We start from the raw sequence: 24,845 nt of genomic DNA on the forward strand, positions 1-24,845 counted from the left end.
TGGTACAGAAAATTACACCAAGGATTATACTGATTACTTGCTATTATTAATTTTCTAGGCATGCCTGTGAAAAATAACATAGCAGCTTTACGCCAGTCTCCAGGACAGAATGGCACCAGCTTCCATGGTTGCATCCGTAATCTATATATCAACAGCGAGCTCCAGGACTTCAGAAATGTGCCACTGCAAGTGGGAATTCTGCCAGGTTGCGAGCCTTGTCACAAGAAAGTTTGTGTGCATGGAACATGCCATGCTACCAGCCAGTCAGGCTTTTCCTGTGAGTGCGAAGGTGGATGGACTGGACCCCTCTGTGACCAACAAACTAATGACCCATGTCTTGGAAACAAGTATGTCCTTCCTCAAGACAGAATAGTAGTATAATATGAATATGTGTCTCCTGTTACGTGTATTTTTTTCATGAATATTCACCCTTTTTTCAGCAAGAAACAAAATATCCTGAACACGTAAAAGTGAAAACAGCATCCAGGTTATAGTCTGTTTTTTCCATAACCTTAATAAGGAAAAGTGCCCCATTTAGGGGAGCAGGTACACACATCTCATGAAGTTCTGCCTAAAGCCTGGGAAGTGCTCTTACATACTTCTCTATGTGCTTCCTCTATAATGAGTTATGCTGATGCAAGTGTTGGTATGACACTTGGTACAAAACTAATTTAGAAGTTGCAAATGGAAAAAAATATGTATTTGCTTATTTGTAATCGTATAATGAGAAAAATTATTATTATTATTCTCTAATGTGTTTAAAAAGCTTGATGCAGTATATATCTAATATTTTTATATTTTCACAATACCCCAGGTTTTAGCCAGAAACAGATTTTCATCTTTATGGTTAACTTCTGTTTAAGTCTGTGTGTGCTAATTCTTTTTGCTGATTTGACTAAAACATTTTAGGTTGGACATTTTATGTATATTTATAGAGAGGGTCATGTATATGTACAGAGAGAGAGAGCCATATGTATATATATGTGTATATAAGAGTATTTGTATCTATGCATATTCATCTTTTAAATTTACTATAGAGACAGATTCAATTTACTGGCTCATGGTCTCCCAGCACAAGATGATCAGAAACTTCAGAAATTCAGAGTTCTCCAGGATTTACTGGATTCTGTTTGTCATTACCACTGTCCTTACTGAAGTTTGGCAACCAATTCTTTGCTTTGTTTTGGGGATGGGTTGTTTTTTTTTTTGTTTCTTTGTAGAGTAAGCCTGCTTGGATCTTTTGGCAGCTGCTTTTTCAGTGCTCTGGCCTATGTAACTTCTGACTTTTCAGGACCAGTGGCCTGAGTTTGCTAAGAAATTCCAATAAGATGATTTTCAGTTTCCATATAAAATTATGTTTAAGTGATCTTTTCAAACAGGGTGTGTGGAAATTCTGACCCTTTACAGCTTTATACACCATGCTTCAGCGTGTTTTACAGTGCAGTTGTCATCATTTGTATTGGCTGGGGACTCTTCCATTACTCTTAAGTTTTGAACCATCACAAAGCGATAGCAGTGAATTTTTGAGGCATACCATTAATAGCATTTCATTGTTTATGGGTCTTTTTCTTACCCTGTCTTCTTTCACGGTAACTTAAGAGATAAAGAAAGGAAGTGACAGCAGGTTAAAAATTACCAAGGGGGATTTTGATTCTGTATTTCTTGATTCATCTCTAAATCCTGTCTGTTGAATAGATGCATTTTATCTGTCTAATACAGTATAACATTTATACTTTATTCAAGAAACAGAATTGTCACTGTGATCTCTGTTTTGAAAATGTAGGGGATCTTTTAGAGATTCCTGCATACCATGAAAAGGCTTAAGGCTTACATTTATTTTACCTAAATCTAGGTGCTTGACTTAGGAACATAGTGACCAAAGCTTGCTCTATAGTCAGTAAAGGAATAAACGCATTTCTAAAGCGTAAATTAGACCTCAAGTGGTCTAATCACACTCTGGATAAGCTCATTTCTCTCCATGACTGTGTGGGGAGCTCATGGCAATTATACATCTCACTTGAGTGCCTGACACAGGTACCTAAAATTAGGTAAGATGAAACTGTACCTATGACTTTGCACTTAGCTTGACATTCCTTTCAGTACAGTCTGAAGATGAAATTTAGGGCTTCAAAGAACACATGGAAGCAAAAGTGTGAGAGTTGGCATTAGCTAAGATTTAATCATCTTCTAAGTCAAGCAAAACTGTACCAAAGATCCTGACACAGATTGCTTTGATCGTAGAATTTTGATATCTAAAATAGTCTATATAGAATAGATAGAATATAGAATAAATAGTCTATATAGAATTAATATATGACTGTATGATGTCAGTGTCACCTAAGTACCTTCATAGATCAGATGTCCTTAGAGGGGATGTTTTTTAAATGGTAAACAGATCAAATGCTGAACATAATGAAAGCTAAACAAAAGCTATCTGCCCTGCGGTACTGTCTAAGCCTCCAATTTTGAGTCGCTTAATCTAAGTTTTGGAATATCAGACTTCAACTACAAGAAGAATTTGGAAGGTTTTAGGGAAAATAGATGTTTCAAAAGGCTGTTGCATAAGAGAGAAGTTGGAGGTGCTTAAGGTATTACGTTCTGTATTTGCAGTTTTTAATACAAAACTGGATATGTGAATGGAGGCTATGTGTTGTGCCTTTCAAATATTCTGTGATAAAACTGACTTCCCACACTCCTTTTCCTCCAAGTCACACCATTTCTAAAGCATTTGCACAAAATTAAGGGTACAGATGGAGAATTGTAAAGTAGAATTCATTGATGACTGGAACTTGTAGTTGTTTATTAAATGAAACCATTTAAAATAGTTGATTCCATTTTGTGAGTTAAAAACTATGGTTAATTCTTTCAGTTTTACCAAATTTCCTACTGTACTGAAGGAGTAGAGTACAAAACGTTTCCAGAAATAGTGTTATCTAAAAAATGTCAAAATGAGATTTTGTTCATAACAGAACTCTTACTACAAAATGCATTATTTTATTAATTTTTTCCATCTTCAAATTCAAAGGATTTTATTTTAGGTGGAATGCGATTGTTTTTTTCTTTTTTTAATCTAAAGCTTTTAATTTATTTACATATTTATTTAGGTGGCTGCCAAAACCTACTAAGGAGGTTGTGGGCTCAGAAATCTTACAATACAGAGAGGAAAAACATTAGAGAGGAGAAACATTAGAGAGGGTAACTGTGACATTGAATGTCAGGATTGCCTTCCTGCCTACAGAGGATCTTCACTGTGGTCCCCCTAGGAAACAGTATGTAGATAGAAAACTTGTGTATCAAGACAACAGTTAAAGAAAATACTATTTTAGGAAGAAAGCTATTGACCCTGTGCCACCAAATGAAAAAGTAATTGGTGGTGATCTCAGAACGTGAATTGCCCTAATCTTCACCTTATACCTAGGAACAGGTAATTTAACATCCTTCTTCTGGGAAACACCACCTTTCTCTTTCAAAAGAAGTAAGAACATACATTACATGACCACGCTAATGGCAGTTGGCAGTGCAGGCTGATATTTAAAATGGGAGCACATCTTCAGGTTTGAAACTGCCATTGCTTGGGTCAGAAGAGTTTCAGGTAGGAAGTGCCTGATCTGAGGTTGTGCTGGGAGCCCCATACTTCATGAGTGGCAATATAGCAGTTTTTTTTAAATTATACAAGAACCAGAATTTCAGGTGAGTATCCTTTTTCTCTACTTATTCTGGATTAGATTCCAGCTTGATTTTGCTGTGTTCTACTCAAAAGCATGCTGAATATTTACACAGACAAGATGTATTGGGTTTAATAACTGGCCTGTAAAAGTCTTCCATAACACATCTACAGTGGCTGTTTTCTGGTGAAATTGTTCTGCAGCTTCTTTTATGTAAACCTGCATACAAATTATAAACCACTTCACTGCATCTCACTGAAAAAGTCCATTAGAAACAAAAGCAATTTCTTCTGAGTACAGTCCAAAGTATTTGTAGTTAATGTTGCTTAGCCTGAACTTTGATGAATAATTTATTTTTATTCTCTTGGGCTTGTTTCCCCTGTAGATGTGTGCATGGTACCTGCTTGCCGATCAATGCATTTTCATACAGTTGTAAATGCCTGCAGGGACATGGGGGAGTCCTCTGTGATGAAGAAGAAATGCTGTTTAACCCCTGCCAATCCGTCAGGTGTAAACATGGCAAATGCAGGCTTTCAGGACTTGGGAAACCATATTGCGAATGCGGCAGCGGGTACACGGGGGACAGCTGTGATAAAGGTAAAAAAATACATACAACAACATTGTTGTTTTGACTTTAGATATTTTTTTATTAAAACATGAACAGCCAAAAACATTACCAGCTTTTTTTTTTCCCACAATACACACATTTGTTGCTTTTTTTTTTACCATAAGAATTTATCTCAGAGAAAAATCAAACTTTTCCCATGAATTTGTTTACATTTTGAGGATTTTTTCATCAAATGTTTTGCTGTGAAAACATTTCTCTTTTTTGCCTTTATTCAGAAACACATTTTTACTATATTTAAATACTACCTTTTACCTGCTGTATCTTTCTGTATTTATTGTTTCTCTGCCTTCTGCAACTGAGAAGCCAAATCCAATGATTCTGCTCCTAGTTTTATCACAAACTCTACTTTTGACCTCTCAGCTTCAACTGATTTATCACAGCGAATTATGCAGGTGAGACAGATGAAAACAGGATGACTTCTCCCCCTACCTTTTTCTTTTTCCTTTGTCTACCAAAGCTCTCCCTCTCCCTCTCTTTTCCTTACCCCAGATGGCATTTATTTTGTATCATACGTAGATGTGAATAGAACAGAAGAATATGGATGTAGAACTTTTAACAGATGTCTCATTTTTGCTGGCTTTATACCTCAGTAATTTATGAAGTTAGTGGAATGTAAGTTGTATTAAATAAGAGTTTGAATAATATTAAACTCCAGGTCTAATAAATTAAATTGCATGCTCTCTGAAACATTTCCCTATGGTAAACAGAACCAGCTGCAAGCAATGTAGGAACAGAAGATGTGTATTTTTATAAGAAAGGAAAATATTTAAACTTCCAATTTTCTTGTCATTGTAATAGCTTTGTATTTACGGTTTACATATACATAATAATATAAGCTTCACTGAAAATAGGAGGTATAGGGAATACAACTCAGCATGAATAAAATCATGTTTCTAGTTTCCAATGTACAGTCTGAGTCAAAGTGTAAAACATCAATCCCAACTGCAATTAGAAACAGCATCTTCCTTAGCAATGTCAACCATTCTTTAATCTGTGTCTCAAAAGTATATCTCTTATTTTGAATGTTGTTTCCTACAGAAATCTCTTGTCGAGGGGAACGAATCCGAGATTACTACCAAAAGCAGCAAGGGTATGCTGCGTGCCAGACGACCAAGAAGGTATCGAGACTAGAATGTAAAGGCGGATGTTCAACCGGGCAGTGCTGTGGACCACTAAGGAGCAAGAGACGGAAATACTCTTTTGAATGCACTGACGGGTCATCATTTGTGGACGAGGTTGAAAAAGTGGTGAAGTGTGGCTGTACAAATTGTCCCTCCTAAGTGTCCATGTCACACTTGTCTTTTGCAAATGTTGTATACTTATTGACCGTGTCGGACTAATTAATGCTTCATAGTGGAAATATTTGAAATATATTGTAAAATACAGAACAGACTTATTTTTATTATGAGAATAAAGACTTTTTCTTCATTTGAAAAGATTCAAGTGCTTGAACTGAGACTTCTCAAAACCAAGAGGAGCTTTGAAGAAAAAAAAAATAAAGACCTGTTAACATTGCAAGAGAGATGGGAAACTTTAACTGCTTTTAACATGGATTCCTCTTTATAACATGCTGAAGATACACTGACACTATACACAGGTGACTTTCAGCTTAACAGCTCAGAGATGAAATACTGACCAGAACGTGAGGCTTGTTTTTTCACTTTCGTATCAGTATATTTTATTGTCTTGACAGACCATAATCACTTATGTATGGATGAGGAAGCATTATGAGCGAAAAGAATCAGATTATACAGAAATAACAATTGTATGAAATACATTTTATCTTTTGGAATTCTTAAGCATCTTGAGAAGATGGGGTCCCATTTAATGAATGGGAAACAGGAGATGCGAGAATATACTATAATCCTGAAATCTCCTGATGATGTATGCTTTTATGTCAGCATGTTAGCAAAAGAAACAAAGAAAGTGTTTATCTGCCCTTTTCCAGTATTAATTTTTTGTAATATAAATGTTTGGAGGATGATAAAAATAGATTATTGATGGATAAATTAGTAATAATATGGATTTCTGTTTCTATGAGTTCTAAACAACTCTATACAGTATTCGGTTTCATTGAGAAATATTTATTGTATCAAAGTACATTGTACTTAACCCTTTTAGGCCATCCCTTTTACTGTTTTTCAATGCTTTAATATATATTAATTTATATTTGTCCCAGTATTTTTGTAATTTTTTTTAAAGGACTTAAAAATCAGGATTTTTTGCAATAGAACTAACGTAGCATGTCGTCTTGGGGTAAATGTTTTCAGTCTGGTTTTTCCCTCTCCTTCCCCTTCCCTTTTTCTTTCCCTTAGAATCTGACCATTTGGTGTCACTGAATCTGAAAGTGATGACAATCTGCAGTTTTCACGTACATCAGATATTCAGGACACCTTCCAAGAACCCGTAATGTATGACAGAAAATACCTGTACACTAGGTGGCAATTGTAGAGAAGTTAACTTTCCCTATATACAGTACTTACAGAAAATAAGATGGCGTGTAGAAAATTACATTAGAGGGTAGATCTTTTTAAATTAATATTCCCATGGAGCTCTTTACCTTTTTATAAAAAAGAAAAAAAGGCTGTGCTATCAAGAACTGTGACTTTCCCCAAATAATAAAACTACTTTACTGCCCTAATGTTCCCCATGTTAACATGTTGCTGCTAAATTATAATGTAGAGTTGGTAATCGGTAGTGGGTTGTGTTCTTCTTTCAGTAAAACCCAGGGTACCCTGTAAAAATGCAGATGTTTTTTCAATTTTATTTTATTATTTTTTTTACAAAAAAGTTAGATGTACATGTGTAATGCAGTGTGCTTTGTCTTATTTGGACTGATATCAGTAATGCTACTGATGTTTGTAAATTAAACAGATATTTACTTCACTAACAGCTTTTATTTGTATTCTTCTGAGAAGTTTAAATTGTCTAACAGCCTTTAAGAAAACATCTGTAGTTGCAAAGACTAATTGGTAAAAAACAGAATAAAACACAACCCTAGATCTAGTGTATTCATTGCTTAAAATCTGAAAATGAATTAACTTGGGATTATCACACCTACAGGCAGTGACATCTGAAAATGTCGGTTCATTATGAACACAGCTGAACTCATACGAAAATTAACAAAAGACATAAATAAAGTACACTGCATGAAAAGGCAAATTGAGTCTATCCTAATACTTTAATGGTTATACAAATGGCAGTGTGACAGTTGTCTTAGCAAGTAATTTGATTCTTCAAAGGGATTCATTTTCACTAATCTTGGACTAAGTATTTTAAATTTAAGCAATTGGATGGGATGATACTTAATCAGTTTTATCTTCTGTAATGTAATTTCTATAGATAAGTCTGTATTTATTTTACTTAGTCTACATTAGAATTTGTCTAAATATGCAATGAAACAGCCTTTGGCATGAGGCCTTCTTTGCAGTTTCTCTGATTTCTAAATCTTCTGTAAATAGGGGTAGCTGTGAGGAAAAAAGCCATTTTTGCATAACAGTGCTTATATAACATTCTTGGAGAAACTATTATTTTTATGCGTATGATCAAAATCCCCATACCAAGTACCTGGAGTTCTGTCCTTATACTGTCAGAGAAAGAGGAACTTTGCACTGGTGTTCAAGCAATGCTAGCAGCTATTGTGATCCTGAGGCTATCAAGCCAGGGACTTCTTTGTGGTCTCTAAGCAGAACTAAACAAAAAACCTAAGAATTTGACAGAAAAAAAACCCACACCAAAATTAAAACAAAATTTAAAAAAAAAAAAGGAGGGGAGGGACACGGCAAAACACACAGACAAAAAAATACCCAACCAACCAAAAACACTTTGGCAGGACCCCTCTGGAGGGGCACCTCTGGATAAGACACCCACATCAAACAGTGACTAATCTCACCTTGGAAACCTGAGCAGCCCTGTATTCTCACCCCTGAAAGTCCTTAAGCATCAACAAGATGTGCATGACTAGAAAACTTTCTCAGTCTGATGGGTCACCCTGACACCTTCCTCATGTCTAAATCAAGTTTCTTGTACTATTGCTATAAATGGCAGCCTTGTACCTGTATTTCCCAAAAGGGAAATGGGCATCTGTAGCTTTAGGCATAGTGAACACAGTGGAGAATTTAGCTCAGTGCAGAACACTCTGGACTCATGGAGTTTCATTCAAAAACGTAAGTTACACAGCTTTTAACATAGTCTTCAGGGATTAGGTTTTTCTCCTAGGATCTGCTGCCTGCTATAGGAATCACTGTCATGCAGCCTGCTTATAACGTATTGAATAAAATGTGTAAGCAGCATTGGGTCTGAAGTGAAATTCCCATCCCTGGAAGTGTTCAAGGCCAGGCTGGATGGGGATTTCAGCAATCTGGTCTAGTGGAAGATGTCCCTGCCCATGGTAGGGGGGTTGGAACCAGATGATCTTTAAGGTCCCTTCCAACCCAAACCATTCTATGATATGACTCATTACAGTGACCAAATTCCTCCCTTCAAGTTCATACTGCATACAATTCAAATCCCTTTTTCAACAGAAACCAAGAAAACCAAAACTTGCAGATTCCATCTTTTCTGCCGCTATTCTCAAAAGCTGTAAAAGTGAAAGCACATGAATGTTGCTTAATTTGTACTGGCTCATGAACAGCTCCTACTGTCATCGCATAGATGATAAAAATGTGAAAGAGCATGGAAAAAAGACCATTCTTGAATAGTAACAGTAACAAAAGTCATTGCTTCTTTGTTAACATTGAAGTTAATTAAGAACAGGAACTATCAGACTTGAAACCAGATTCTGCAGCCTGTATTAAAGTTTCTGGGGAAAATGGGTATGTGAATGATAGAAACACTGTTTTAAGCAAACCAGTGGTGGACTTTGAATAAGCCTTGAGAAAGGCGGGTTTTTTTCTAAGCTCTATTGTAATAACAATTTTGTCTTGTGTTCCAAATACTTTTTATTGCCATATGGGGGTACCACGAGAGTCTTAGTATTACAAGAATCATTGTAATATGATGATGCTCTGTGTAGGTGCCACAGTAAATCTGATATTCAGATGATGTTTATGAAGGCATTTGCCTGTAAAGACTAGAATACAGAGGTTTTGCAGATGACAGATCCGGCAAACCTGATAATCCATAGTGTACTTGCAGAGATAGTAGCATGGCAATAGAGAACATGGATGTCACTATGTTAGTTTTGATGAGATGAGTGATATTTAAGAGATGAAGGGGAGAATGGTATGTTTTGGAAAGGAGCTTGCTGTTAAGAAGAAAATGCCCAGAAGTTTTGGAAAAGCATCAGGAGTGTTGGAGGCTGTTTGAATTGAAGCTCTATTTCGGAAACCTTATCTGTTATTGCTTGAAACTTCCGTATTTAAAACAAACCTCTTTACAGTTCCAAAAAAATGTACACTTGATCTCTCTACCTTGAGTCAACTCTACTGTTTGAGGAAAGTTTACCTTTTCAAAGCAATTCAAAATCCCATCTATTAATTCCTTCTGTTCTAGAAGTGAGCTTTATTCTTGTGGTAGCTTGTTAGGTACGCAAGTGTCTGAGATTCATCTTTCCCACCTTACATTGGAGAGCCTGGCACATAATTTCAGTTCCCATAAAGGGCAATTCTCCAGCTGAGCCATTCAGGATTCTTGGCTTTTAGAAGAAATATCTGTACACTGAGCTGGTATCTCAAATCTCCTTAAGATTCCTGGAGTGGAAATCAGAAAATCATTAGTAGTTGTGACTATGTAGGGGCTGTCGAGAGTAAAGCAAAACTGATGTGTTTGTCTGCGTGCCTGCAGAGCCTGGCTCATCCTGGAGAGCCTACTGTTTTACTGTGTTCTTTACATACTGTGTTCCTGGGAGTTTTTGTGCTCATCCTTTAGGAACTCTCGGAGAGTAGAGGGATTCTGTGTCCTTTAGCAAATAAATTGTCTAGGCTGGAAATTGTAGGCCTCTTTGGCCCTCAGCCAGGTTAAACTGTGTATGTATACCTTAACATCAACCATCATCTTGGACACCAAGAGCTCCTGATGTTAAAAAAGTGAATAAATCTTGCTCTCAGTTTAATAAAACACAGATGGGAAAAGCAAACCAAACAGAAAGTTAACAGCTCTATTCAGTAGTCTCCTGGGCTCCATGTGATTAAATCAGGGTTGGTGGGTATGTTCCTCCTGCTGCTGTTCTGGCCAGTGTCCGTAGGGGCGATGGCCAGCAAAGGAGTATTCTGTCAGTGCTGCATGTCATTTGTCAAGCTGAGAAAAAACAGTCATCCCACTGAACAGCAAGACTTCTGGCTATCCACAGTCCCAGCAAATACGCTCCAGCTCTACAGCATGACACCCATGCTGTAGGAATTTTGCTTAGCCATGGGAACAGACTTTAAAACTGCCTCCCAGATCCACAGCTTCATTTCAAAATGTTGATCTTAGTAATGCTTTCTGGTCTTTACAACTCTATCCTTTTATTTCATTCCAGTTCAGAGGCAAGCTCCTTTAGTTCTAAACGTCGACACTTAGTAATCTCAATCCATGCCCTGTACTACATATAGGAAATTTAAGACTTGCTTTTTGTTCCTTTTTTAGGTATTCATTAATATTTGTAGAGGGAGCAGAAGACCTGCCTTAAAGAAGAAGAGACAGGTTACACATACAGCTACACAGATCAACATTTCCATGTCCCTTGTAATCGGAAAATGTTACATTACCTCCTGTGGAACAGTCTGACATCCACAGATAGATATAAACTTTCACAGACTGATATAAACTTACACATTTCATGGATTTATAGACTCAGACCAGGGGAATCATTATCTGGTTTTGTCTGCTACAGCTTTTTTTGTTGGGGTTTTTTTTTTTAAATTCCTGTTAGGATATTTTCCATATCACAAGAGACAAGCAGAGGTAGAATTAATGTGCCTGGGTTGCTTACTCTGTCATTATAGTTCCTTAAAAAGATCCAGTAGCCTTTTTCCAGAATATTTTTCTTCTTTCTCATAGTTTTTAACATTCTGGGCTGCAGTCTGTTGTTTCAGTCAGAAACTTCGTCCACTTTGTTTAATTTCTAGGACAGATTTAATCCTTCTGAAGGGAGAGGGAAAGGATACCTTTTTTCTCCTGCAGCTGTGCCTAAAATCTCTCACAGCACATCTTTAGAAGTATGTTTTCTTTCCAAGTCCTCTGAGAATAGGTTAACTTGAGCTGGTTTTACTGCAAACTTGTTTTTTTGCTTCTGATTAGCTTTATTTACTTAATCACATTTCTGTGTTTCTGCTATGGTAACAGCAATAAGAGGGTACCAGCTGACCTGTGCTTTAGAAGTTGCTTGCTGTTTTGAAATAGCAAGTTTAAAGAGCTTGGAGTTTGCCTGTTCTCTCTCCTTTGTTTTTATTTCTTCACCCCCCCCCCTTTTTTGTTGTTTGTTTGGGGTTTTTTTGGGTTTTTCCATTGTTTTGGTTGGTTGGTTGGTTGGTTTTTTTAATTAGATGTCATTCCCTATCAGTTCACTCATTTTGGGGCAGTTTTATGATAATTCCGTAGAGGAAAGGTAAGGACATGAATCAATGTCAACAGTAAATTAAACTTACCACAGAAGTCACAAGATCTATGTCATGGTTTAAAAAAAATTGTTCCTAAACTCTCAGAAAAATCAGAAGTTATTATTCATTAGTTTTTACCTTCTTTTTTGCTGAACAAACTGTTACATGATTATTGAGCAAGGCTATTAGGCAGCCTCCAAGTACACCCTTAAAAGTAATTAATGCAGAATGTCCAGGACTAGAGAAGGAAGAAAAAGGGGCCTAACAGTTACCTAATTCTAGTCCAGCTTTTGTGGAGAGGGAGGTTTGGGCATGTTTCTTTGTCTAAATATCCACAGTGAGACTATGTGGCACTGCATGGACTCTGTGGCACTGCAGAAAAAGGTTCACTATTACCTTAGATAAATTATAAAAACAAACATGAAAAAATAAAAAAACAACCTAAAAGAAACTTTACAAAGCAGCTTAAAAATGAGAAGCAAAAGGTTTGTTAAGTCCCACTTGACCAGAACAGTGTTCATCATTCATTATCACAAACCACAGACCAGCCTTTGGCATCCAGCACTTCCTTCCAGCTCCAGGCACTCCAGACACCACTTGCTTCCCCCCACTTCCCACCCACCCAGCTCTGGACTGGACTGTGCCTGCCAGTCTCACAGCCCTCCCCAGTGAGACACTTCTTTCTTCCCTTTGCAGCAAATCATAGCGAGTCGCAGCAATCACCTTCCTGTATGTGCAGTCATGAAGATAATTGGAGGCAGCTAGTGAGAGCAAAACACAATCCCGGTGATGGAAAGAATGCTCTCCCGCTAATTCGTATTTGAGCATTTGGAAATCAAATATTATTTATTAAATATTACAGCAAAGTGCTTGTACCAATCAGCAAAATGTCGAAGTAGTAAAACTCCCATTCTCACATGGAGAATGGGGCCTCTTCATTTTCATTCTGAAAAGCATGCATAACTTCAGGTTAATTGAAAGAAAGAATAAAGAGACCTAGAGCTAACTGAAAATCTGCTCAGCAGTCACATTCAAAAGCTACAAATAATATGCCCCAGTTTAGTTTTGTTGTTTGGTTGGTTTTTTTTTTAACTAAGTGACCAAAGTATAAGCAATCAAATAGGTAAGGTACGAGTGCCTGGGAAATAAGAATGCTAAAAGGGAACCAGCTCTGGCTATATCAAAATGCTGGGCAGTGAACACACAACGGAGTTAACTGTTGCAATTGTTCATAGATAACAAATACAGCCATATATTTTCAAAATTTTGTGGAAAGGACACTTACAGCCCAGAAACTAGTAACCATCCATGTTACTTCATGCTGACGTGAAAAAAACATTTGGGAGTAACATCTTTCAGTAAAAGTGATCACAGTCCATTTGAATTTCACATGGTAATGAAAAGGCTTGTAAAATACAGGAAAACAACTGTATTAGACCAGAGAGAGGAAAAGATTAGATTTAAGACATCTAGGGCCAGATTCACTGTAGGCTCAAGCTGCTTCATGCTGTTTCAGAGATGCAAAGCAGCTGTAAACCCAACTTAGCTGGCCTTGAGCCACTACAACATCTATCTGCTAGAAAAAGGAGTTAGTGGTTTCAGTGCACCAAACCTGGGTTTTGAACTGTGGTCCACCCTCCAGTGTGTTGGCTAAAGGAACCATCACTTCTATTACTTTAGAAAACCCTTTGTGCCCCCCCTCTCTCTCAGTTCTGCCCCTCTTCCCCATGTAAGAGGTGCTGAGGACTTGTGGGAAAGGAGCTCGCTTTTCAGTGCTGCTCTCCAAACTCCAGAGCAGCAAAGAGAATTGGCAATTCCTCTTCAGCAACAGCAATCAAAAATGAAAGACAGGAGGTCTTTAACCAAAAAAATAAAATGAAGTGAGTACTGTTGTAGTAAAACTGCTTCTAGTGAAGTCATTTCTTTAATACTCACTTTTGAAGACTCACTTAATTTTGGCTCCATAAGAAAGCATTATGGAAAACAGATTCTTCTTGTAAAATCTTTTCTTTTGTGTGTGTGTGTATATGCATACATATATAAGGGTAGAAAGTACATACTTTTTTGTTTGTTTTCAGGATGTAAACTTATTTATGCTTCTTGGTTCCCCTGAGCAGCTCTGAACAACAGCAGGTATGATTAAGAATTCAAGGTAGCTGACAGTGGGGGAGTTGACCTAATCTATCTTGACTTTGCACTTTATGCACTTAAATGCAGCATGTCTGTGCGGAGCACACTGTAGTTTGCTGGGATGCAGTGTATCTGTTTTAGTCACATGCATGTACTGAACTAGCTGTGTGCACATGAGATCACGTCTTTTTTTCTCTCTTTTTTTTTTTCCCCACCAAATTAGGGGATCAAAGCCACGTAAAACCTTCTGTAATGAAACTTGAAGCCACATGTAATGAAACTGGATAGTTTTTCCTTTCTGATCTAAAGTCTTTCCTGTTTTCAGGCATTACTATAAACCGACATCTTGGTCCAGTCTGTAAGTTGGTCCAGCTTGGATTAGATTTGCAAACAGTTTGATGAATCTGGGATGATTTACAGCTTGGGGTAAAAGAAAACAAACAACAGAATTTAAAGTTTGGCCTGCTTTAGACTCAAAATCAAGTGTAATCTCCTACTGAGTCCTTTTGGATTTTTGTGTCTTTTCAAATCCCGAAAGGAAGGTGCTCCACTGAATCCTAAATCCAGCATGAAAAAAGCTACTATGGTGGTAAAAGTGAAAGTAAGTTTCACAAATATCCTTTCCTTTTCTGGGAAATCTCCAGTTAGACTTAGATGAGGAATTTGTACACAGGGAGATAAGGGAAAATATTTCTTCTTTAATACCAAGAGCTGGATGTACTCTTCTTTGTTCAGAAAACAAGAAGTATGTCTATCAAAGAGCACTTTATTCATGCCATCCACGAACTTCTTCATTCTCTTTTAATTCAGCTTAAAAGGAAGATGACAAACATCAGCAGGGAGCTGTTTAGCTAAAGGAAGTGTAACATTCAGAAAAATCAATACAGATTTGCAAAGAGACAGGGGCTTGAATTTACCATTAATGTGAGTTACAGCAGCTCTAAAGGTTCTCATTTCCTATCTAAGTATAGTGAATCTAGATATAAGATATGTCTTACGAGAATATGGGGATGTCTGTGAAGAGTATCTACATGATTATTTTACGAAGTGGATTCTTTAAAGGATGCCTCTTTACTGGTTTAAAGAAATCAACAGAGGCAGGTTTTCCTTCAGAAATCGTGCTGGTTCATGGCATTTCTACCTGCAAGCTATGCACAGGCACCAGGTGACACTCTTATCTGGGCCAGGCCATCTCTGCTTTTGGCATCAGCAAGGAGAAGGAGAACAAACCAATCCCACAAGAATCAACTATGCAAAATATGCTTTGAGCAACATCCGAGTGAGCATATGCTTTGCTACATTGGACTGCTCTGGGTGACACTCTGTCTCACTTAAGGGAAAAGCTCAAATGAGTAGCTATTGAAGCTGTTTGGGTATTTCAGTATTTGGACAGAAGGAATGGAGTATATATATATCGAGACATCTTAATTCCCATATAACTAGAAAATAATAGTATCAACAATCACAGATCTTTAAGAACATAATCCTGAAGGTATCTCTGATTCTTGAAATAAAGCCTTTTGTCCACACAAGTAAGATTGCAGAAGTGTGCCTCTACAAGCCTGAAAACACAACTCTTTTCACTACTAAAATTTAATTCCTGGGCTAAAAGGATTTCAATCTGTAGCACATCACAACACATTCAATATTTAAATTCTCTTTTTATTTAAAGGCATCCTAAACAAGAGATGGGTGTTTATGTTGCAACAGGTCATGTTTCCTATTATTGTCAGCAGTGGGTACTCTCAAAGGACAGATGGACAGCTGAGGCTCAGCAACCTAGCCATGAAATCTACCTATACCTTGTGTAAGGTCAGTCATGCATAAACCTATTTAGCAACGCTTTAAAATACACATGAATCCTTTAATTCAATCTAGATCAAAATGCTGTTTTCCTCCATCTGAGGCATGAAAATGTATGTAACAGATTCAGAAAAATTCCACATAATTATCCTGGTTGGATGTGAAGTTTCTTTCAATCTTTGATCTATAATGTAGTAATGTGTCAGCTCGACCAAAGTACGTTTATGTGCAGGAAATAAGACGAGCTGAGTAGCTTCATGGTTAATTGATTAAAAGGTTCTAAAGAAGGTGCAAGATCAAAGAGCAACTTAATGGTTTTATGTTACTCTAGAGAACTGTTGGTCCACTTGTCTGACAAGACTGACCTTGGGCAATGAAGTAAGAGGCAATTAAAAAAAAATTGCAGAACTAAAACACAGATCATATTTATCTAGTTCAGTATCCTTATTTCCTCTAGCAAGTAATAGGTGGCACACCCCAGTGCTCTAAGACAAGTTTCATTTTGCCAGCCTTTTACGCTATGTGGTCTAAATACTGAGCACACAAAATTGACTGTTGCCTATATTTGTCCTGAAGAGAAAAAAAATACAAACTCACAAACTCAGAATCACAGGATGAAATGCCGTTGGTTAAAAACTTATGAAAGCAAACAAATGCCAAACTATAGCTGAAGGACAATTCTTTGTAGAGTCCCTGGCCTGTGTGGAATCACTGCACTCCCTCAGCCATCTTCGCTGGCACAGGGAACTGATAATACCTCATAGCTTACAAGATCAGCTCATTTTGAGAAATATATTAGGAAATGGGAGCTGCTCTGAAGTAATATAACGGCTTGCAATAAAGGAAATAAAAAAAATTATTAATGCATTGACTCTTAAAGAAGAATTTAATAAGGCCATTCTCTAAATGACACTTTAAAATACTTTCTGACTAGGCCATCATCACTAGGCTATTCAAGACTCTCATGAGCACATTTTGGTTTATGTCTTCTGCATATCAGCATTATACACAGGGATAAAAGAGAAGTACTGGGATTATTAGGCAAATGAAGTCAAGAACTGTCCACAGCAAGATTTCTGCAAGCTGCACCGTGACCAGAACCCAAATTTTTCTGAGTCCTGATCCAGTGTGGCATTTTGTACCCATGACCAGATAATATTTTGCTTTACTTGAACAATGAGGACAATCAGTTAAGGCACAACACTAGTAAGACTAGAGTTAAAACTAAATCTGTCTCTCAGTTCTAACAATAACTCAGTCTCCAGTGCATGGGCTTCTGGAAAATTGTATTCCAGGTGCTTACAAGTCAGACACAGTGTCCCCTTCATGCAGCAATGGCTTCACAAGTCAAACACAAAGTTATATTAAAAGAAAAAAAAACAAACAAAAACTGACAAAAAAAACCCCACCACAAGACATTTATCCTGTTTTGCATTAATCCCGTTATCATCAGAACCAAGGTATTGTAACATGTTTTTCTATGTATTTTCTAATGCTTCTCTAGATACTCTTGCCCCTCACCAGCAAATTCTCACCTCACTACTGTGAATTACGGCCCCTTCCTCAGGCAGTCCTGCCACTGTTTCCACCTTAACAAAGAGAACTCCTTCTTTAGGTTTTTTTCTCCCAACAACATCATCAGGAGAACTTAGCCGTGTAACAAGAGCTATCACAAGATGCCCATCAGTCAGAGCAAAAATACGAAGGCATCTTTGAGTCTTAAAACAACTTCCCTTGAAGGAAAGCTATGCTGTCAGAGGTATCTAGAAAATGACTTGAATAGTATGAGCTATTGCAGAGATAGACAGTCACAGAAAATGTCACAGGACACAGCAGTTTAGGAAGACTCCTCTGTGGATTATAAATTAATTAACACATCTGCCCAATGTGTTAACGACACTGTAGTGTGCTCCACCATTAATGTCTTCTATTTACTCGAACATGACTTTCAGGTCAAGGATGTAGAAGTTTCCTGTTTTTCTATTTACTTAAAACAAACAAACAAAACCCTACTACTGCTCCTGCTGGCCTGCTGCACTTCACAAAGAAGAATACCCCACTTGAGCTGACCAGCTGACAGCTCTGCTAAGTGCCCGATAAGCTGCCTTTCCTGGGTCACCACTGAGTGGGAACTTCTGAGCTGTGTAATGGGATTAGCTTTCCCACACCATTCCCGGAGAGCCCATTGTCAGAAGAGGAATAGTTTTATTCATGGCAACAAGTCAAACACAAACCCTTGGCAAATCAAATTAAGAAAAAATAAACAAACAAATGGAGTTTTGGCAGAATCTGGAATTTGCCCTATTGGAAATTTCTTTGTAAGCTGATGGAGAAGTTGACTGAACTGGAATGGACCACTACATTTACAATAGAGCTAAAGAGTAACTTGCTAAAGACTCCTCTTCTGTTTTGATAAAAGATCTTTCATTACCTCAAAGCTTTTTCCTTCACAAAGGTCTGAAAAAAACAATTCCAACCCAGCAGCACATCTTTAGGATGAGGGGGAAAAATACTGTTAAACTTTCTGAGGAGGAGTCTCGAATTAGTCATTGTATAGTTTTGCAAGGACAAAAGGCAGGGAATTGTCGTGATTTAAGGGTATAATAACTTCCAATAAACAAATTCCCTTTATTCCCTTTATTGGAGTATAAATGGTGTCTTGAGGGCACATAACAGTACTGAACTGGGACTGGCAGAAACAGTTTTATTGTATTCTACTGTGCAGAAACAATCACTTTAATAGAAATGGTCACATGCCATTTTTCAGCCTGATCCAGTTCAGCCTTATGATTGCAAATGTAGTTGAGAGGTATATCCAAACGTTTGAGGTTAATACTGTCTTGGACCTTTTATTTTATAAACTAAAGTTCTTCTCTTTTTGTTTTGCTCTAGCAATGAACACTCTTATCCCCATGTAAAATTTTATAGCTGTACTTCCAGTCCGAGTACTTTTCACAATTCTTTTCTAAACCTCAATCCATTCTCCAAATGGTTCTGCTTCAGTGCTTAACAGCACTTCAAAGAGACCCACTGGAACTGCTGCTTCCTATTTTGTTTTTCTAAATCTTTCGTGGACCTGATGTGTTTCCAGTGTGCTGTTATCAACAGATTGTCACCAAGGATTTGTCAGTGACAAATCTTTTTGGTGCTTCTATTTTTCATAATGAACCTGTGGCCACCTACACAGTTAAAATGCATGTGCACGTGCATTTGGATCTTGGACTTCTTCAACTTGGCGAACCTCACAATTTAGTTAGCAATAATGGTATCTTCATATATCACTTTCTTTTGTTGTTCTTAATGCAGCAACCAAGCACCTGGAGAAATAGTCAGGGCATTATGCAGATTTTCACAAATTTCATAAACTAAGCACAGCTGAGGTGGGGGGTGAATTGTGCTGGGGCAGGGTCACATAAATGCATATATACTGCTGTACGGATTAGCACAAAGCTCTGTGAAAGGAGCCAGGTTTTGCTGTTTAGACATACCAGCTCAGCTGGAACTAATTTGGGAAACCCTCATCACTACACAGTGTGATTTTAAGTCTGAAATATCTCAGGGTCTTGTGAACATAAGAATTCTCTCTTATTAAAATAACTATTGATCTTTCAGATTGCAGAGAAGATTTCTGGTACCGACAGCCACCGCACCAGGAACTGGAGAAATGTGGTGCTGAGCTGCATTTAATAAGCCCAGTCAGACCTTGATGAGACCTAATGAACTCTTACAGCTTCTTGCTGACTGCGTGGCGCCATGCAGTTTTCTTGCCATCCTTTTCCTCATCATTTCAGATCCAGGGGTGCAGTGTTGGGTAGCTGCTGGCATGAGTCCACAGGTCTTATTAACACCACAGCCCCTGCTCTGCATGGCACAGGCACACAGTGCTTCTGGGCCCATGCTGGCTCTGGGAGTAGTACTACATTTGTACTTGCTCTATACCTAGTTTCACAAGCTCCCTGGCACAGCTGATGCTCAGGACCCAGCTCTCAGGATTTGCTCTGGTTAAGGTGAGGGAACAGCACTCCAGAAAATTTCCAGAAAAACTGGAATACCTAGATATGTTTGGGTCTAAATATAAGATTCAGCTAAAGAAAAAAATACCTGAAAATATCTGAAGCTTGTCAAAGCAAGGGATTAATCTTTTTGGTTTTCCTTTTGACAAGATCGAGTGTCTAATAGTGAAATATACTACTGGACTACTAATAGACTACACCACTAATAAATACATGCACCCTATGAAACACAATATTCATGGCTAGGATGTAAAATGTTGTTGTAAGTGATAGACCAGGTCAACAATGGAAATCAAAGAGCAGGCTTAAATACTGCCTCTTCAATTTAAGAATAAATTATTGAATAAATTCCTAACTACTAATGTCACTATTCAAAGCTATATCATAAAACCAATTGAGTGCAAATTTGCACTTTGGTGGAGAAGGATGGTGTAAATGATACTATTATTATTTGAGTCAAAGAAATAATATAAATGCTAAAAAAAACACTCATGCAGCACTTCTTGCCCTTGATAGATAATTAATGCTCAGCAAAAATCACAAAGCATTAAAATTCTTACTTACAAGAATGTAGCTAGTCAGAACCAACCAACCAAACAAAAAAGCTCCAACTGGTGACCTAACCTCCCCCCCACAACTCACTGCTTTTCTTCACTACTTGGGGAATGCACACAATATCTGTCCTAAGAGATACAGTCCTTTTGTGACTGTGCAAGGACACCCATGTATATACCACTATTCATTCCTCACTGATTGCTTCACTTTCCACATGAATTTTTTTTCCACTATATTTTTTTCCACTGTTATTTACTGAAGTCATCTTTAGAACACTGTTAACAATTTGCAAGACTGAATTCCACACCATAACTTACAGGATCATTTTAGAAGTGCATTCTTAGTATATATGCTAAATAAAATGAATGGACAAACAGGATGGAATAATACTGCATTGCTCTCAAGAATATATTTTACCAATACTTTCAGTGGAACACTGCACTTACTAGGTTGGGCTGGTAATGAAAATGGTGCCATTTTCAGTTTTGTGGATAGATACTTAGACCTAGAGTGACTGATAAAAGCATGTGAGAGGCGGGGCTGGAAGAGGGAACAGACTGGAGTGGCCTGTCCAAAAATTTTATCTATTATTTCCGGAGTAGCAAAAGAAGCAAACAAGCAAAATAAATAGTAAAGGAAGGAGGGTAACAGGAGAGAACACCTTGGGGTCTTCTGTGTGTTGTAAAATTTCTATATACAGTGTGAGCCATCTGACAGTTACAAAGCACACTCTGGCCCACTACAGACTGAACTGCTTTACATTACTGATTAGAAAAACCGTAATAATTAAGAAATTGTAATTTTGCAGAACATCTAGAAAAGTTAAAACCTAAAGAAGTTTGGGACTTTAGGAACAAAGAGAGGGTATTGAGAATCTGGGAAGTAACACTTTATTTTTCATTAACCAGTCAAAAAACAACCTGTGGAATGACATAAACTTTTCCTATTCTTGCTGTAACCTTGAAAAAGTCTTAGCAGAAGAACTTTTTGATAAGACTTAAAGCTAGCAGGTCGCAAATTCACAACCGACATGAAAAGGTGAGTGTGAGCCATGAGACACCTCGTTGCTGGCTACTGTGAATACTAATAGTCTCCTGAGGTTCAACAGGAGAAATCCAGATGCAAGAAATCCATTGAAGATTACTGAATATGCAGCAGTCATTCCTGGCTCAGGATGTTCCTGAATGGCAAACAGCTGAAAGCTGGGAGAATACTCAAGGGAAATGTAATGTACAGTTGTTACGGTTCACATAGGCTTCCGTAGGCAACCTCTTCGGCTGTTTCACATGGGACACTTAAGTACAGGACACTGATCTCTTAATCTTTGATCTGATCCAGTGTTCAATGAAATGCTTTCAGTTAGACAGAACATGCAACACTTTTTAAATGATTTTTTGGTGAGATGGCAAGTTCATAGTTTTTTTTTTTTTTAATACACAGTCCTCTTGTGAACTTAATTACCTTTCAAAACTTAAAGCTGATAACAAATATCACACTGGCCACTTGCCTCATGGTAAATACCTGCACCAGAAAGGCTCTCAGTAAGCTTCCTCTTTTGTGTCCTATGCTGCATAACTATTAGTTTTTATCGTACAAAGACCACCAAAATTTCAGGTTATCACATTCTCGGCCTTTCTTACAACCAGACTACTCTTTTTAACCTGCTCTTGAGATTAGTCCCACACGACATGCTGCAGCACTTCCACAGGGATATCAGCCCATGAGATTCACCAGCCAACCCAAACGTGTGCGATGATGTTGGCACACAGTGACAGCAGTGCAGTCTGCAGCACAGCAGTGCAGTGAGGTACTCATTCCCTACCTTTGCCCTTCCCATCCTTTCCTTTTCCTTCCTCAAAAATACACATGCTTACAGTCTGCTATTTCAAATAAAAACTATGGAAGTCTACTATGATGAGGAATACAGCAAAAGCTCCTTCCCCGCCCATATGCCTCTAGTTTCTCTTTCCAGGTCTCTTCTCATTCTAGGAAGTAGAACCGTGGAAAACCAAAATTATGTCTGAATTACAGGAACTACAATACATGAATAGAAGTCTGAAAGTCATGATCTTGAAGACTTTGCTGTGCTCTGCTTGTGGTTCCCTCCTGATATCCTCATTTTTAATTTCCCCCCTCTCTCTTCTACACCCATTCATGCATCCTTTCTCACTGCAACCCCAGTGCCCTGCTCCTTCTCCTCCCCCACCTTCCACGATCTTTCCTAGAAAGATATTATTTTTCTTCTTTTTGCTTCTTTTTCCTGGTTTGTTTGTTTGCCTGTTTTACAGATTCTTTAATTCATCCTCCTCCAAAATCCATTAGAGAAATGACAGCAGCACAGCATTACTCCCCCACTTGTTACTCCTGTGTGAGCAGGGACAGAGGGACTGTGGGCTGTGGCTACACCACTTTCTGAGAAGAGAAAAGATGAAAACTATTACTACTACCACCACCTTTGATTCTATCTATATTACCACAGCTCCCATCCTTATCATCATCACTACAGCCAACACTCCTAGGCTGTTACTAGTCCTCAGCCACGAACTTGAATTGAGTTCTATGGACCTTAACTGTCTTTCAAGCCTTCTCTATATCATAAAAACCGTATCTTTTCTTGCCATCCCTGGACTTATTATCTCAAGTACCTGCTGTGCTTGGTGTGTGGAAGACATTAAATGTTTTGTAAGGCAGCACATCCAAGCTGTGTGTGCCTCAGAGCACAGCCTGATGCTCTTCCTGCAGCTCTCCCCTATGTCTGATCCACCAAAGCAAACCTCATGGACTCAGGAAAAAGCTAAAAGATCTGTTAATGTTATAAAAGACAACACTGTACCCAGCTGCAGCTTCTGCAGAGATATTTTTGGTTAGCCAGGGCAACAATGGCTCTGCCCCAGCATGTCCTCTGCAGACCAAGAAGTCCTAAATACATGGGTTTATTAAAAATAAAGAAAACCAACCAAAAAGGAATCACTCCTGTGATGCCTTGTTAACTCACAGACGACTTTTTCACATTTACTGTTATTTACCTCATTCTGTACAGGCCCATAAAGTCCAGTAAACTTGCTCTTAATCAATGCTTTATGTACCACTACTGATCTGTGCCCTAGAGCGGGGAAAAAAAAATAGTAAAAGGTTTCCTAACAAAGAACACAATTTCTCTGACAACTCAACTACGGAATACTTCCATTTCCACTTAACAAACTCTTCTATTTCGCCACCCTTGATATTTGAAGTAACAGGAAACTTTGATTTTTCACTTGTTTCTTTCAACAAACAGAGACCACAGAATGCAGAGCAGCGGCTTTCCCGGAGAAAGCGCAGAAACGGGAAGGAAAGACAGTGAATGATTGCCACCAAGTGGGAAAACAGAAAACTGCGGAGTGTGCCTCAAATGTTTTTTGGTGGGTTTTTTCCTGTGCAATCCTGATAGGGAAAACATGTCAGTCAGCTCTCATAGCAGCGCCTTAACAATCAGCTGCAAGTTTCCAACTTTTGCGTAATTATTTTCCTAAGCAGAATTTACATGATGCTTATCCTTCCTTAGAAATTTAGTAGAGAGATTTTATTTTCAAATTATAAAGTCATTTGGCGAACACAGTTAAAGCCCATGCATGTCTGTCTTGCATTTAAAGAACATTATCCCATGAAAACTTTTTTTATGCCTAAAAGCAAATTCCAGCTTCACAAATATCAGTAGGAAGAGAATAATGGCATTCTCTACAGGGGAAGAGAAAGGCCACCCTACTTGCTCTTCTCTATTTGCATAGTGTGGCACTTATAAAACTATCTGCAATATAAAATAGTGGAGAACATTTCTTAACGCACCCAAAATTGTAATAAAGCAGTCACCTTTGAATATTCTGTTCATTTTTTAAAGGTAGACTCTGGTTTATATAGAGAACATGGTTTTCTAGTCCTGTTGCTATTTTATGTGACACTGGGTACCACTTCATCTTTCAGGATTGCTATGTTCACAGATACAGTCACTATGTTTCAAATCACAGGTACTTGCACCTGTTTGATGAAAAGCATAATTAACAAAAGTTGTTACTCTGGGACAGTCAGAGATATCCTAAAGCAGCTAAGAATAATACTTGGATATATCACCTTGTGTTCCTCAGGTTTGAAAGGCAGGAGAGCCTGGGTTTGAGTCTGTGCTCCAGACCAGGCATAAGCAGATTTTTGAACCTGAGTTTTCCATAACCCAGTAAGCCTTCTAGCACTGCTTCCAAACCCTTTTGTTAGCTTTGAACACTTTGAGCATTGTAAATTCCAGACAAGAATTCACAGCTATATATCCAACTCCCTCTTTTCTTTCCCCCAAATGTTTGGCACCTACTTTTCTCTGAAACCACAGCTTTCTTGTTAACGTTCCCCATGAGCTAGTGCTGGCCACTGCCTGCTCACCTTTGGTACTTTCTGTGAATCTTGCTCGTAGGTGTTTAACTATCAACATGCTGTGGTAAGGACTTCTTAAACAAATTAGGACTCAAGATTCCAGTGAACAGCAAGGAGGCAGGAAATCAAATCT

At 38.0% G+C, this 24,845-nt stretch overlaps 1 protein-coding gene across 1 annotated transcript in view; it reads left to right on the forward strand.

Annotated features, from left to right (window-relative positions):
- Nucleotides 1-7,175, forward strand: part of SLIT2 (slit homolog 2 (Drosophila)) — a gene marked incomplete at its 5' end in the record, with an annotated part of 47,737 nt that extends 40,562 nt beyond the window's left edge. The window contains 3 exons of the mRNA XM_010012624.1: nucleotides 59-347; nucleotides 4,051-4,262; nucleotides 5,332-7,175. Coding sequence (XP_010010926.1) covers nucleotides 59-347; nucleotides 4,051-4,262; nucleotides 5,332-5,573 — 743 coding nt within the window. The remainder of the gene's footprint in view (nucleotides 1-58; nucleotides 348-4,050; nucleotides 4,263-5,331) is intronic.
- Nucleotides 7,176-24,845: the final 17,670 nt, after the last annotated feature.

The sequence above is a fragment of the Nestor notabilis genome, unplaced genomic scaffold (genome assembly GCF_000696875.1).
Source record: "Nestor notabilis isolate BGI_N333 unplaced genomic scaffold, ASM69687v1 scaffold16844, whole genome shotgun sequence".
NCBI lineage: Eukaryota > Metazoa > Chordata > Aves > Psittaciformes > Psittacidae > Nestor > Nestor notabilis.